At 40.4% G+C, this 14,886-nt stretch overlaps 1 protein-coding gene across 1 annotated transcript in view; it reads right to left on the minus strand.

The window, feature by feature from the left end:
• NCAPD3 (non-SMC condensin II complex subunit D3) overlaps nucleotides 1-14,886 on the minus strand; it is a 77,660-nt gene that overhangs the window by 61,388 nt on the left and 1,386 nt on the right. Inside the window, exons 2-7 of the mRNA XM_024255163.3 lie at nucleotides 14,679-14,817; nucleotides 11,401-11,555; nucleotides 7,830-7,992; nucleotides 1,171-1,355; nucleotides 220-384; nucleotides 52-113 (exon numbers count right to left, since the gene is read on the minus strand). Coding sequence (XP_024110931.2) covers nucleotides 52-113; nucleotides 220-384; nucleotides 1,171-1,355; nucleotides 7,830-7,992; nucleotides 11,401-11,555; nucleotides 14,679-14,742 — 794 coding nt within the window. The 5' untranslated portion in view covers nucleotides 14,743-14,817. The remainder of the gene's footprint in view (nucleotides 1-51; nucleotides 114-219; nucleotides 385-1,170; nucleotides 1,356-7,829; nucleotides 7,993-11,400; nucleotides 11,556-14,678; nucleotides 14,818-14,886) is intronic.

Below are 14,886 nucleotides of genomic sequence, written 5' to 3' on the forward strand. Positions count from 1 at the left end.
AAAATTAGTACACTATACTTAATTGTAGCACTGGAAGGTTTAATGGCTCACCTGGCTTGTGTAACATGACATTCATGAAGAACTGGCTCAAAATTAGTTAATGAAACAAAGACCTAGAAAACAGATATGAAGAAAAGGCCTGATTTTTCTGCTCATTAAGTATTGGCCAGAGTCTACATCCTCTGAAGTTGCCCTAAGGTCCCTGGAATTGTCACTCACCTCTATGCAGTTCTGTACGCACTGTGGCTTTTCTTTCAAGGAAAACTTTGGTAGGAGCCTCAAAAAATTCTTTAAAAGGTGAAAGACGGCATTTCGAATCTGAGAAAGGTCCCGGGCAGAAAAACAAATGTTCTCATCTTCTTGTTCCTCTATAATTTCATCCATCTAGAGTATGAAGAAATGTACAGGTGACTGTAATAAATGCCAAACACTTCGTCCCATGGTTTTCAATTTACCCAAAGCAAGTCCAGATAAACTCCAGGCAGGAGCTGGCGTTGAGGTGATATGACTTTGACCAGGTTGCATGACTGTTCTAGGTCTCCTTGGCCACAACAGTCAATCACTGGACTAGATGACTGCTACAGTAGTTTCTAGTTTTGTGTCAATGAGGAACCCCTTTTTTCAGAATTTTTGCTGTCTATGAACTTCTATCATTCCACGGTGTCACACAAGGAAATGGAATTAGGCTGGGTGTTGTGGCTCACGCCTGTAACCCCAGCGGGAGGCCAAGGTGAGTGGATCACTTGAGGCTAGGAGATCGAGACCAGCCTGGCCAACATGGTGAAACCCCATGTCTACAAAAAAATGCAAAAATTGGCTGGGTGTGGTGGCACATGCCTGTAGCCCCAGCTACTCGGAAGGCTGCAGCAGGAGAATCACTTGAACCCATGAGGCGGAGGTTGCAGTGAGCTGAGACTGCACCACTGCACTCCAACCTGGGCGACACAGCAAGACTCTGTCTCAAAAAGAAAAAGAAAAAAGAAAGAAAGTAAGAAAGAAAGAAAAATTATAGGAAGCCCAAGAGACAAAGCAGTATTGGATAGCTTATGACGGTTTAGGACCGTTTGCCTATAATCATGATGCCTGAAACCATGTTTAGTATAAAGTCAATCCTTAAATAAAGCAAATCGTGTGTTGGTATATATGTTTTATACTCAACTTACTTCTTACCTCAATATCTTCTTTCCTGGGTGGCTTTCCCCTTTTTCTATGCCTCCCGGGATTAGCCTGAGAGTTCTTAGGCTGTTCTTTCTTTCTTTTCCGATTCAAGTTAGATTCCTGGGGCCAGCTCTTCTTTAGAGTCTGAATGCATTTGTCAAACATCACTGGGTGGAATACTTGATTGGCTACACTGCCTATTCATGAGGAATAAAGAGTAAGCAGGTTAGATTTAACTGTCTTGAAATATGTCTATAACATCAGATGAAAAGTTACAAAGCAAAACACAGGCTTTTCATGACTGTGAATAACAATGAACCTGTAGCAAGAGTACCGTTTCCATCGTCAGCCTTAGTAGAGGAGACAGCGCTGCATCAGAGATGAATAACAAGATTTCCAAATCTGGCCAGGACAGAGGAACTGGCTTTACATTTGTTAATGACTAGAAAACTGGGCAAAAATTTATAAAGTAACTATTTTAAGACACTGGGCACCAAGCAGCATAAGAAGGGCAATCCCTGAAAAAAGGGAAACAAAGAGGTAAACCCTCAAGTTGCCCCAGTATTGTATGCAGAGGGAATTTCTGGACAACAGCAGAGAAATGGTAAAACCACACAAATTATAATGGTCTTACTATGTTGAAAAAGCAGAGCCAGAAAGACAGGGTAGATGGAATTTATAGAACAGAAGAACCTACACAGAAAAAGAGTTCTAGAAATCGGCCCAGGGCTGAACATAAGCTACACATGCACAGGATAAAATTCTAAGACAGAGAGCAAAGAAGTATTTCCAAGGAGCAAGAGGATGAATTATTTTCACCACTCATACAAGGCTCAGATACATTTGAGTTGTGGCCAGCCAGTGTGGAGTGATCTTGTTAAACACCTAGAGCATTCAGTAGAGACCTCAGAACAAACACACCTTAACAGTAGGGCTAAACCCGATGTAGCGTAAAGGCTACTTTACATCTGCCCTAATAAAGCTTTAAAACCAGCCTCAAAAGGATCAAGTTAATCCACCAATAGCTGCCTATCAAAACATACTTCAATAGTATTTAAAGGCAAACAACAAAATCCAGACACTCAACAACACTTCAAATGCCCAGCATCCTGGCTGAGGGCAGTGGCTCACGCCCGTAATCCCAACACTTTGGGAGGCTGAGGTGGGCGGATCACTTGAGTCCAGGAGTTTGAGACCAGTCTGGGCAACACAGCGAAACCCTCTTTACAAAAAATATAGGCGGAAAAAAAAAACAAAACAATAACAAATGTCCAGCATCCAGTAAAAAAATTACAGGCAGTGCTAAAAAGCAGGAAAATGTGCCCCATAAGAAAAATCAGTCAATAAAAACAGCCCAGGTAATGACAGAGATAATGGAACCAGCTGACAACAACCTTAAAGCAGCTCAAGAATTAAAAGTAAAACATTATCATGAGGAGAGAAATGAAAAAAAAAATTTTAAAGAAGCAAACAGAACTTCCTTGATCTGAAAAAGAAACATTCACTAGATGGGCTTAACAGTGGCTTGGTTATTACTGAAACAAAGATAAGTGAACTTGAAGGCACAGCAGGAGCATAGAAACCAAAAAGCTAATAAAGACTCAGTGACCCATGGGAGAACATTGTGCAGTCTAACACAGGAGTGACTGAAGTCCCAAAAAAGGGGAAGGAAGACAACATTTGGAGAAAAAGTCACTGAAAAATTTCCAAGTTTGTTGAAACTATAAGTTCACAGATCCAAGAAGCTCAATGAACCCAATCGCAGTAAGCACAAAGGAAATCACAACAGAGCATAGATAATCCCACCAAAAAGCAAAAAAAAGTTAACTCAGAATTTTATATTCAGCAAACAGATTCTTGAAGGTAAAATAAATATATTTCAAACAATCAAAACCTGAGAGGGTTTATGGCTTGCAGACCTGCACTAAAAGAAATATTTAAAAATAAAAAGTTCTTCAGGCAGAAGGAAAATTATATGAGATTAATCTTTCAAATATAAAAGCTGTTTATTTTGTTTCTAAAAAATTCTATAAAAGATAAAGAAGCATTAATGAAATGTAGACTTTATAACATGTAGAAAAAATAACACGCAAGAGGAGAGGAGAAAGGAAAATATACTTTTTGTTGTTGTTGTTGTGTGTGTGTGTGTGTGTGTGTGTTTTCCGCTGGAGTCTGGCTCTGTCGCCCAGGCTGGAGTAGAGTGGCGTGGATCTCGGCTCACTGCAACCTCTACCTCCTGGGTTCAAGTGGTTCTCCTGCCTCAGCCTCCTCAGTAGCATGCGTTACCACATCGGGCTAATTTTCCTATTTTTTTTTTCTTTTTTGGTAGAGATGGGTTTCACCATGTTGGCCAGGCTGGTCTAGAACTCCTGACGTCAAGTGATCTGCCTCCCAAAGTGCTGGGATTACAGGCATGAGCCACCTCGCCCAACCTACGAAAATACACTGTTTTAAGGTTGTTCTTACATTATATATAAATTGGGAGAATATTATCTGAAGATAAACTGTGAGAAGTGCCTACTGCATACACAAAGCAAGCACATAAAACATACACATACATGCAATGTTTTATGACATTGGAGACAAGGGATACTAAAATCCAAAACAAGGCAGGAAGAGGAAAAAATTGAGCAAAAAACAGATTTAAAAAAACAAAATAAATAGAAAAATGGCAGAAACCCAACTATATTGATAATTACTCTAAATGTAATCAGCTAAACAATGTAAACATTCTGATATAAAAGCAAACGTTGTCTGAAAGAAGCATGACCAAATGGACTGGGCGTGGTAGCTCATGCTTACAATCCCGGCCATTTGGGAGGTGAAGTGGGAGGATCGCGTGAGGCCAGGAGATTGTGACCAGCCTCGGCAACAACATAGCAAGACCCTGTCTCTACAAAAATAAAATAAAGTAATAATAATTAGCCTGTCATGGTCACTCACACTTGTAGTTCCAGCTATTCTGGAGGCTGAGGAGCCCAGGAGTTCAAGGTTAAAATGAGCTATGATTGCCACTGCACTCCAGCCTGGGTGACAGAGTGAGACCCTGAGACCCTGTACCTCTCTTTTTTTATTCTGAGATAGAGCCTGTTACCCAGGCTGGAGTGCAGGGGTGCGATCTCAGCTCACTGCAACCTCCGCTGCCTGGGTTCAAGCAATTCTCCTGCCTCAGCCTCCCGAGTAACTGGGATTACAGGCATGTGTTACCATGTCCGGCTAATTTTTGTATTTTTAGTAGAGATGGGGTTTCACCATGTTGGCCAGGCTGGTCTTAAATGTCTGACTTCAAGTGATCTGCCCGCCTCGGCCTCCCAAAGTGCTGGGATTACAGGTGTGAGCCACTGTGTGTGGCCCTCTCTTAAAAAAAAAAAAAGAAAAGAAAAACCACGACCACATGACAGGCAGTCTACAAGAAAACCTTTAAATATAAACATATGGATAGGTTACAAATAAAAGCATGAGAAATGATGTACCAACCAAGGACAAATCTTAAGATAACTATAGTGGCTATCTTAATATTAGACAAAGTAGACTTCAAGACAAGGAATATAACCAGACAAACAAGGACATAACATAATACTAAAAGGACCAATCCATCAGGAAGACATGACAATCATAAATACATCTGTATCTGTCAGACTTTCACAATATCTTAAGTTAAAAGAACTGAGAAGAGAAATAGATAAACTGATAATTATTCTTAGAGATTCCAACATTCCTCTCTCAATAACAGATAGAACAAATAAACAGAACATCAGGAAGCATATGTAAGTGTTGAATAACATTTGCAACCAACTTGACCTAACTGACATTTACAGAACACTAGATCCAACAAAGGCAAGGTACACGTTCTGTTAAAGTGCAAATGGAAGATTCACCAAATTAGACTCTAGGTCCATTAAAAAAAAGGCACAACTAAATAATTTAAAAGTATCATAATCATACGAAGTATGTTCTCTGATCCCACCAATTAAAACTCAATTACAGTAAGACTTCAGGAAAGTTCAAATATTTGGAAAATAAACTCAATTTACTAAACAACTCAGAGATGTAAGTAACGACAAGAAAAATTAGAAAATCACTTTGGCCTGCACAACAGTAAAAACATATCATCAAAATTTGTGGGCTGGAGATGAAGCTGTACTTGGAGGGACATTTATAGTATTAAATACTTGTATTAGAAACAAAGAAATGTATGTGAGAACAAAGATCTAAGCATCTACCTTAAAAAGTCAGAATAAGAGCAAATTAAACCCAAAGTAAGAAGAAAGGAAATCATAGCCGTAAGACCAGAAATCATTGAAACAAGAAAGGGACAAACAACAGAATTTAATTAATGACATCAAAAGGAGGTCCTCCAAAATGAACAGTAAAATGAATAAATCTCGATCTAGATTGATCAAGAAAAAACAAAATACAGATCACCAACATCAGGCATGAGAGATCACTAGAAATTCTACAAACATAAACTTCTTTCAAAAAACTCCAGGCCCAGATGCTTCACTAGTGGGTGCTACCAAACATCTGAGGAAAAAAGAAAACCCAAAATCTTCCAAAATGCAGAAGAGAAGGGAATACTATGTAACTTATTCTATGAGAGTGGTATTACCAAGATACCCAGATACCCAAACCAGACAAAAATATCTCAAAAAAAAGAATATCCCTTATGAATATAGACAGAAAAACCTTCAACAAAATATTAGCAAACACTCTGACAACATATAAAAAGGATTATACACCATGACCAAGGTCATACAAAATTGGTTTAATATGTGAAAATCAACCAATGTAATATACTATATTAGAATAAGAAACAAAAACCACATGATCACTTCACGAGTGCAGAAAAGCAAATGACAAAATCCAACAGCCTTTCATAATGAAACACTCAGTAAACTAGGAATAATAACTTAATAAGGGCCATCTTGAGAAACCCACAGGTAACATCACACCTAAAGGCAAGACTGGATGCTTTCCCCTTAAGATCAGGAATAGACAAGGATCCCCACGCTCCCTTTCTATTCAACATTATACTGGAGGTTCTAGCCAGGGCAAGTAGGTAAGAAAAATAAATAGAAAGAATGCAGACTAGAAAGAAAGAAGTAAACCTGTGTCTATTCATAGATGACATGATCTTACATAAAGAAAACCCTCTTGGAACCAACAAATGAGTTTGGCAAGGTTCTAGGATACAAGATCAATAATCAAAATCAATTTTGCTTCTATACAGTACTAATAAACAACCCAAAATAAAATTAAGAAAACAATTTCATTTACACTAGCATTGAAAATAATACTTAAGAATAAATTTTAAAGAGGAGATGCAAGAGTTGCGCACCAAAAATTATAGAGCATTATTGAAACAAATTAAAGAAGATCTACAATAAATGGAAAGACATCCTGCAGCCAGGGATTAGAAGACCTAATGTTGTTAAACCGGCAATACTTCACAAACTCATCTACAGTTTCAATGCAATCCCTGTCAAAACCGCAGCTGGCTTTTTTGTTGTTGCAGAAATTCACATGCAGATCCTAAAATTCACATGGAAATGCAAGGGAGACAGAACAACCAAAACGATCTTGAAAAAGAAGAATATACTGTGATCCAATATTAAGTATCGACAGCATCCCAATCATAAACCCAAAACATTTAAAAACAGAAGGTAACTGGCAGGAATATGGCTTGCTGGAAAGCTGCAAGTGGCCCACGCAATTAGTAACAGCCACCTCTTTGCTCTGGCATAAATCTCAACCTTAATCAGAAGAAACTGCATCTGGCAAGAGGAGAGTGAAACTGGGTTTCTAAAACCACTACTTTTTTGAGAGAGGGCCTAGTTACAACCGAGACACTGCTTAGCAACACAATCCTTTAGGAACTTACTCATTTCCAAAGTCATTACGGGAGCATTAACAATAACACAAATCAATGTTCAAGGCTTTAAATATAATACCTTTTTGCCCATTCCCAGATCATATGGAATAAATCCTTTGCTAAACATTTGTAATTAAACAAAGATAAGCAGCAAGGTGACTGATCTTGTCATTTTCTTTCCCATACGAACTTTGGGTTATCTGACTCAATCTCTATGTTCCACTCTCTCTCACCTTGGGTTTGGAGTAGGGAAGAGAATGGATTTCACTGTCATAGGAGGAACAGCCTCCTCAGTGCTCTGACAATAAAGTAAAACAGTGCTCAAAAACAGACTCCTGGTCAGTGCTCTCCTTCAAGTATTAGTAGCTGCTTTCCTGCTTTCTTGATTAGAACGGTTTTAACCTATTTTTCAATACCAACATCGGAGAGGTAAAAAGCAATGACTCCACACAGCAGTATTTCTCAGTCTAGACAAGGAATCATGAGAAGAAAGGGCAATACCACAATTTCAGATGGCGGTGGTGGAGGGTGGGCGTGGAACTCTTGCAGTCCTTCTCAGATTATTTTTATTAGTTTATAGATAGCATAATTTCGGATGTAAAAAAAAAAAAAGGGAAGGTTTTCAAAGACCTATAACATGCCATGTACTTTACAGACTTGCTCCTCAGAACAACTCTCTGCCATGAGTTAGCACTGCCCCATTTATAAGTGAAGAAACAAGAAACAAAGTATAAGAACTGAAAACTGTAGAAAGAAAAAAATGACAGAAGATTTATCCTATCATATCAGGTCTACATACCTGGTACTTCTAGTAGCAAAAAGTAAAGCCCAGCAGCATGAAGGCCATATTCTCGATACTGTACACTGACATTCTTCTTATGAACTATTTGAACAAAATGATAGAACAATGCCACCAGTGTACTATGGGAAACATTGTTCTCAATGAAGAAGGTCCAGATACTCTGTGGGGAGAGGGCAAATCACAAAAGCCAGTCATTAGAGAAATGGAAACATTTCCTATTATTTGACTTTTGTAAGTTCTTGGTGCCTTACAAAAAGAGGAATAGACTAGCCTGGCTCCTATTGCTAAATGTTTACCATCTTCAAAGGGACTGAAACAAAATATCAAAATTAAAAATATATTATTCAAAATTACAAAGATAAATATGTATATAACATATTTAAGTAATTAAACTTTCAAAAGAATTTTTTGTTAAGTTTGTAGCATATATACTTCAGAAATTATAGCTTAAAACTACACTAAGACTTTTGGGACACTATATATTAGTGATTATTCAGGAAAGTTATCCCTCTATTTATATTAAAAGGAACTCAAATCCCTTTACCAATAATTACTAACTGAGGAAATCACAGCCCTTTATTTAAATGTTCTGCAGATTGCAGGCAATGGGAGCAGGAAATGAAAGAGATCTCGGAAATAACCCAGGTAAAGGAGATAAACCCTAGAAAAGAAACTACAATTGTATTAACTCTATCTTCATTCCATGTCTTCTCCTACTAAACACATGAAGAAGAAATGGGTTATTTTAATAACCTAAACATAGCAGGAACTAAATATGGTTTATTCTTGAGTATCATAACAAAAAAAGGCCCACAAAATTCAAGTGAGCAGAGCACTCTCCTTTCCTTAACTAAAAAACTTGTGGGAGAAATAATCTCCACTGGGCACAATGGCTCATGCCTGTAATCCCAGCACTTTGAGAGGCCAGGGCAGGAGGACTGCTTGAGCCCAGGAGTTTGAGAACAGCCAGGGCAACAAAGCAAGACCTTGTCTCCACAAAAAATAAAAAATTAGCTGGGCGTGGTGGCACACACCTATAGTCCCAGCTACTCAGGAGGGGGAGGTGGGAGGCTCGTTTGAGCCCAGTAAGTTGAGACTGCAGTAAGCTGTGACTGTACCACTGCATTCCAGCCTGGGTGACAGAGCAAGACCCTGGTCTCAAAAAGGAAAAAAAAAGAAATCATCTCCTAACTTTACAGTGTCACATCCTCATTCCTAATGCCACCTGCCCTCCACTTCACTCACCAGGGTGATCGGTTGCCCCAAACCATCTGCTCACCAGGGCTCTGCGTATGGGTTCACCTTGGCCCCATGTGATCCCATGGCTGCTGTCTACTCTGGGCATGAGTGACCCTGCACTCCCTACACTTGACTGCTCCTCTGCAGACCCCTCCCAATCAGCTCTCCATTTCTGCCCTGGCTTCTTCTCCCCCTCGGTGATCTCTGCATCACTGTGCTTCAACCCATTCCTCGATGTGAAGAAATCTCCTCTCTCTCCTGGTCTCACATTTCTACTACCTATTAAACTTCCCAAGGATCTCCTGACAGAATCTCAAGTTCAGAAGTCTAAACAGAACTGTTTCTCCATTTGACCTTGCTTTCTTTCCCTTATTCCCCACCTTGGTTAACAATATCATCATCTTCCTAGTTTTGAAACTCTGGGGATCACTGACTTCTTTCTTTTTCTAGTTCCCTATGCCCAGTCAGTTTAGCACTTCACACTACGTTTTTAAGATATCTCAAAAGGGCTTCCTAGTTCACAAGGCCCTATTAATTCTAACTCCAAAAATGTCCCTAGTTTTTAGTCCTCCTTTCCAGTTCCCAAAATCGTAACTCCGGATCATGCCATTATTACTCATAACACCTGGATCACCAATACAGTCTCCCAAGGGCTCTCCCTGCACACAATTTTTTCCCACTTCAGTCCACCTACTGTCAAGAACATCTGCTTAAAACAGATCTATTCAGGTTACCTATCTATTGCTCACTGTAACCTCTTTCACACAGGCTGCTTGTGAGGATTAAATGAGTTAATACATGCAGGACACTTAGAACAAAACCTCATACACACTCTACCAAACATGTTCAAACTCCACTGCTGAACCTCACGTAAAGCTACCGGTGACCTACCATTACTCTACCTTACCGTCCCGTCCCACCACACACTTTTTCTGTATGCCTCTTGACACTTCCTGCGTGTTCCCATTGGGTGGCTCCTTCACTAGGACTGCCTTACAACCCAAGCTTCTGCTCGTCATCTGTGAAGATTCGCTGCTGGCCACTTTCTTTCTGGAACTTTCCCAACCTTACCATACTCCCTTTTCACAACCTATCTAACAAATCTGCACCTCTCTTGGAGCGTTTTTCACAGTGTGGTTCGTAGAATATTTCCAGGCGCCCAAACGCACAGTGGCACTGCACTCTCCACCCCTGCAACTGCGTATGGCTAGTGTTCAACTGTCCACTCTTCCTCCCTGAGGTCCCTGGGGAGGACCTCAACCTAGGGAGATTGTATCGTAATCCCCACTCTGTCAACTCAGGTACTTAAGGCAGTGCTTAGCGTTATGCTGAAGGAATGTTTAATTAGATGATTTAATTTTGTGATGTGAAACTTGGAAGTGAATTTTTTTTTTGTTCATTTAAATGTTTCAGAGATGTTAATATCCAATTAGCTTTTGTTCTGTTTCCCAACCCTTTGGTTTTTTTTGAAAACTAACAACCTAAATATTAATAATAATTTATATTTCTATGCATTGGATAGAACTCAATATTTACAGGAACTTTTTGGACAAACCTGTTAATTCAACTAGTCATTCCTCAGTTTAATAATATCAGACTTTCTTTTTTTGTGAGACAGAGTCTTGCTCTGTCACCCAGGCTGGAGTGCAGTGGCGTGATCTCAGCTCACTGTAACCTCCGCCTCTTGGGTTCAAGCAATTCTCTGCCTCAGCCTCCCGAGTAGCTGGGATTACAGAAGTCCGCCACCACAACCAGCTAATTTTTGTATTTTTAGTAGAGATGGGGTTTCACCATCTTGGTCAGGCTGGTCTTGATCCACCCACCTCGGCCTCCCAAAGTATTGGGATTACAGGCATGAGCCACCATGTCTGGTAGCAGATTTTCTTAAGGTTAAGGCATGTCTGAATTGTTATTTCCATTTTCCTTGGTCTAGTTTTCTTGTTTTTGCCTTTTTATTTTTCCTTTTTTTTTCTTCTGAGATGGGGTTTTGCCATGTTGCCCAGGCTAGTCTCAAACTCCTGAGCTCAAGCAACTGGCCAGCCTCAGCCTCTCAAAGTGCTGGGATTACAGACGTAAGACACCACACCTGGCCTTATACTTTTCCTTTAATTTGCTATTGTAAAAAACGGTCGTGTCTTAAAATCAGACGAGTACCTTGAACCTTTTGGAGGAAAGCTCTTAGGATATTCCAATAAATTAACCACATTCTTTATGTTACTCACATTGTACTCCCTGTGAACTGTACACCAAGAAAGCTAAGCTTTAGATGATAATAATGACTTTCATCTTCTAACACCAAAATTTGGCTAGTTTGTTTTTATTTTTTTACCTCCATAGATCCATGTTCTCCAGTAGCAAAGGGTAAAAGGCTTTCGTAGAGTTTTGTGAATGCAGCCAATCCAGTCTCTATGATGTCTGCTTCTATGCTGGGATCCAAAGGCTCAGTCTCTGTGAAATCCAGTTCCCACACTGTGTCAACCCATTCTAGGGGAAAACGCAATGAAATCTGTAAGTACTCCGTAACAAGTAAAAAAACTAATCACCTTTAGATTCCAGGTATGTTCAAGAGGAGAAAAGTTTATTAGTCACAATTCACATTTAACTTGTTTCAATAATATAGGTGTAGCATAATAAAAGAAAACCAGAAAAGGTTAAGAGAATCTTAAATCACAACTGACATTGGCTATTAAGCTAATCATCTTCTAAAAATATAAAGAAGGAAATACTTTTCAGATATAAGAGTTTTGGGAAAGGACACTTCAAAACATTCGGTGATCAGGCTTTCCCATATGTTCAATCTGGAGAAGAAACAGAGGTTAATCCGATTGCCCAACATGTTCCTTTGTGAAAATATCATAACCAAGTTAATAAGTGGAAATAAAATATATAGCACTTTATTGGGCCCTTGGACAATAATGTAGCATTTAAAAAACACATATAATTTCTCCAGGAAGTTTAAAATAGAGGAGGCAAGCCAGATTCAGACTCACAGGAATACTTGGTGACTTTAAAACACACTGATGGAAAGAATGTACATTGAGGGGAGGGGTATTAAGACAGCACGCTGGCTGGATTCCACCAATCTCTCTTAACTCTAAATCTTCCCATTTTTTTTTTTGGATAAACTTTTTTTTTTAACTTACAGTTTTGGGGTACATGTGCACAACATGCAGGTTTGTTACATAGGTATACACGTACCATGGTGGTTTGCTGTACCCATCAACCCGTCATCTACATTAGGTATTTCTCCTAATGGTATCCCTCCCCTATCCCTCCATCCCCCCTTCCCATTCGTTTCTAATACACTATATTTCTTCAGTGTTTTCATTGTTATTTTCCCAAACTAAAATTAGGACTAGATGGAAATGTGGACATCTCAAATTATTAATCAGTTGTTCCTTCAAATTAATATTAAAAGTATTTGTTCACCACTGATTTAGAGAAGTTGGGCAAGGTATAAATAAGGAAAAAACAGAGATGGGAGCGTTACACTGCACTCAGCAAATGAAAATGAAAGGCCTTACACTCAACTAGATCCATCCTTAGAATACAATCTGGTCATCATCTTTTGTCACTTGAACTTGACCCTGGAGGAGGGGGTCTCTGTACCCTAAGTGACTGTGCACAGCACTCCTCCCAAAGACAGGCAATATGCTGCCTGAAAGAAGATCTGAGAAATACAATTGTTTCTTTCCAAATTTCCAATAATGTTTTAAAGGTCATTATAGACCACAGCAAGTTATCTCACTCCTTCTTTTGGTTTTGCTTATAATAGTTCCCTACTGTAAATACCATCAAATCTAATTTGGATGGCAGTCACCGGCCCTGTTATCTACCACTTGGTCACAGAAGTCTTCAGTGTTGATTGTTGAGTGAGAGTATAGGAGACACTGAGTTAGATTTTTTCCCTCAGTATCTTTACACTATTCAAATCCCTCACTACCTATTTTCTCAGCTGTCGAATGCAGGTAACTTCTGCTCTGCTACTTCACTTAGGATGGAAGATGGGGAAGAAATACATCACCTATTCACTCAACAAACACTTTGAGAAAATACTAGGGAAGCCACTTATACTTCTAGGGATACAAAGATGAATACTAGAGGGTTCTTGTCCACAAAGATCTCAACATTTCACACTTAGGATACCAAAAAAAGCAGCCTATGATAGAAGAGAGACCACTGAATTTTGAGTCAGAACAGGGCAAATATCCTGACTTGATCACTTATACGTAATTAATCTCTCCTTCATCATTGGAAATACAGGATTTTTGTGAAACATAATGTGTATAAAGGCCCTAACAATGTGCTAGCCACATAAAAAACAGTCAATAGATGGTATTTATTATTTTTGCTATGGATGAGTGTTAAAATAATAGATATGTAAAATGTAAAATGCTACAGAGCTTAACAGGGAATATTACTGGGGGAGGAGGGAGACGAATAAGATGATTCTTCAATTGGACCTGAATGTAAGAATTTTTCCAGGCAAATAAATGCAGAAAAGTGCATCCCAGCAAGCACAGTGTAACAAAGCACAAAGGGAAAGAAATTAAAGTGTTTCGAAATGAACAAAATTGTTACAGTGTTTGCTTGTGGGTATCTATTCAGCAGTTACTATGTGGCAAGTACAAATTTATCTTTACAAAAACCCCTGTGAGGAAGATATTGTACCCCCCACATGAAAGATCAAAAAGCAGGGGTTTAGCAAGGATAAGCAACTTGCACGGTAATACCTGGATGCTATGGGGTAGAGCTAAGGGAACAATCCAAGTGTGTCCGACTCCAAAGGTTATGCTCTTGGAAAATCAAACTGGAGAGAATGGCAAAGACCTTACAAAGCATGCCAAGGATCTGGTCATTTATTTAGGAAACAAAGGGGAAACATTAAAGGTGTACAGGCTTGACACACTCAAAGCTGTGTTTTCAAAAGTCGTTCTGCAAAAGTGTGGGGGATGGGCTGGCACAGTTAACATCAGAAAGCAGCTAAAATACTCCTGCAATTGCTCGAGGCTGACTACGATGAAAGCAGCAGCATCAGGAATGGAGCGGGGCTGCCCTGAGACACCTCAGAGGCAGGACAGTGGTGGTGGGTATGAAAGGGGAAGCAGAAATGCCATGACTCCTGGGTTGGTGGCTTCGATGGTGCCATTAGCAGGCAGGCTTTGGGAATCCCATTTTCACTCATGTGACGTTTGATGATGTCTGCATATGAGACATCCAGTTGAACCTATGAACATGAAGTTCAAGAAATAAGTCTGGCTGAAGAAAGAGATTTGCAATTTAAAACCATCTTAAGAGGTAAGAATAGATAGGTGCACGAAGACGTGCACAGGAAGAAGGGGAAGGCCGAGAAAACAGATGCACAAGCGCTAGAAGAGACTGGCCAACATTCGCTTATTCTAAGGGTGGCCTGGCCGGCTTGAGCCCCCACGGGAAACCTGGCTGGCCGCAATCCTGGCGTGGCACGGCCCTGGGGACCCCAGGCACCGCCGACAGCCGGGCGCCCCCACCCCGCCCCCACCCGCACCCCGGCCCGGGCTTAGGCATCGTCGGGGACGCAAAGGACCCTCGCCCTGGCCCCGGGGCCTCCCGGCTGCGTCTGCTCACCGAGTCTAAGATCCAGCGGACACCAGGGCTGCAGGCCGCTACCAAGGCCCCGCAGCGCCACCATGATCCCCGGGGCACCGGCTCGCCGCCGCCGTGCTCAACTTTCAAAGCTCGCTCCCGCGCGCGCGCCGAGTCGTTCCTGTGGACCAATCACAACGTACAGAATTTCCCACTGGCCAACCACCGCGCCGAGCCGTTTCCATTCGCT

Source organism: Pongo abelii, chromosome 9, assembly GCF_028885655.2.
Source record: "Pongo abelii isolate AG06213 chromosome 9, NHGRI_mPonAbe1-v2.0_pri, whole genome shotgun sequence".
NCBI lineage: Eukaryota > Metazoa > Chordata > Mammalia > Primates > Hominidae > Pongo > Pongo abelii.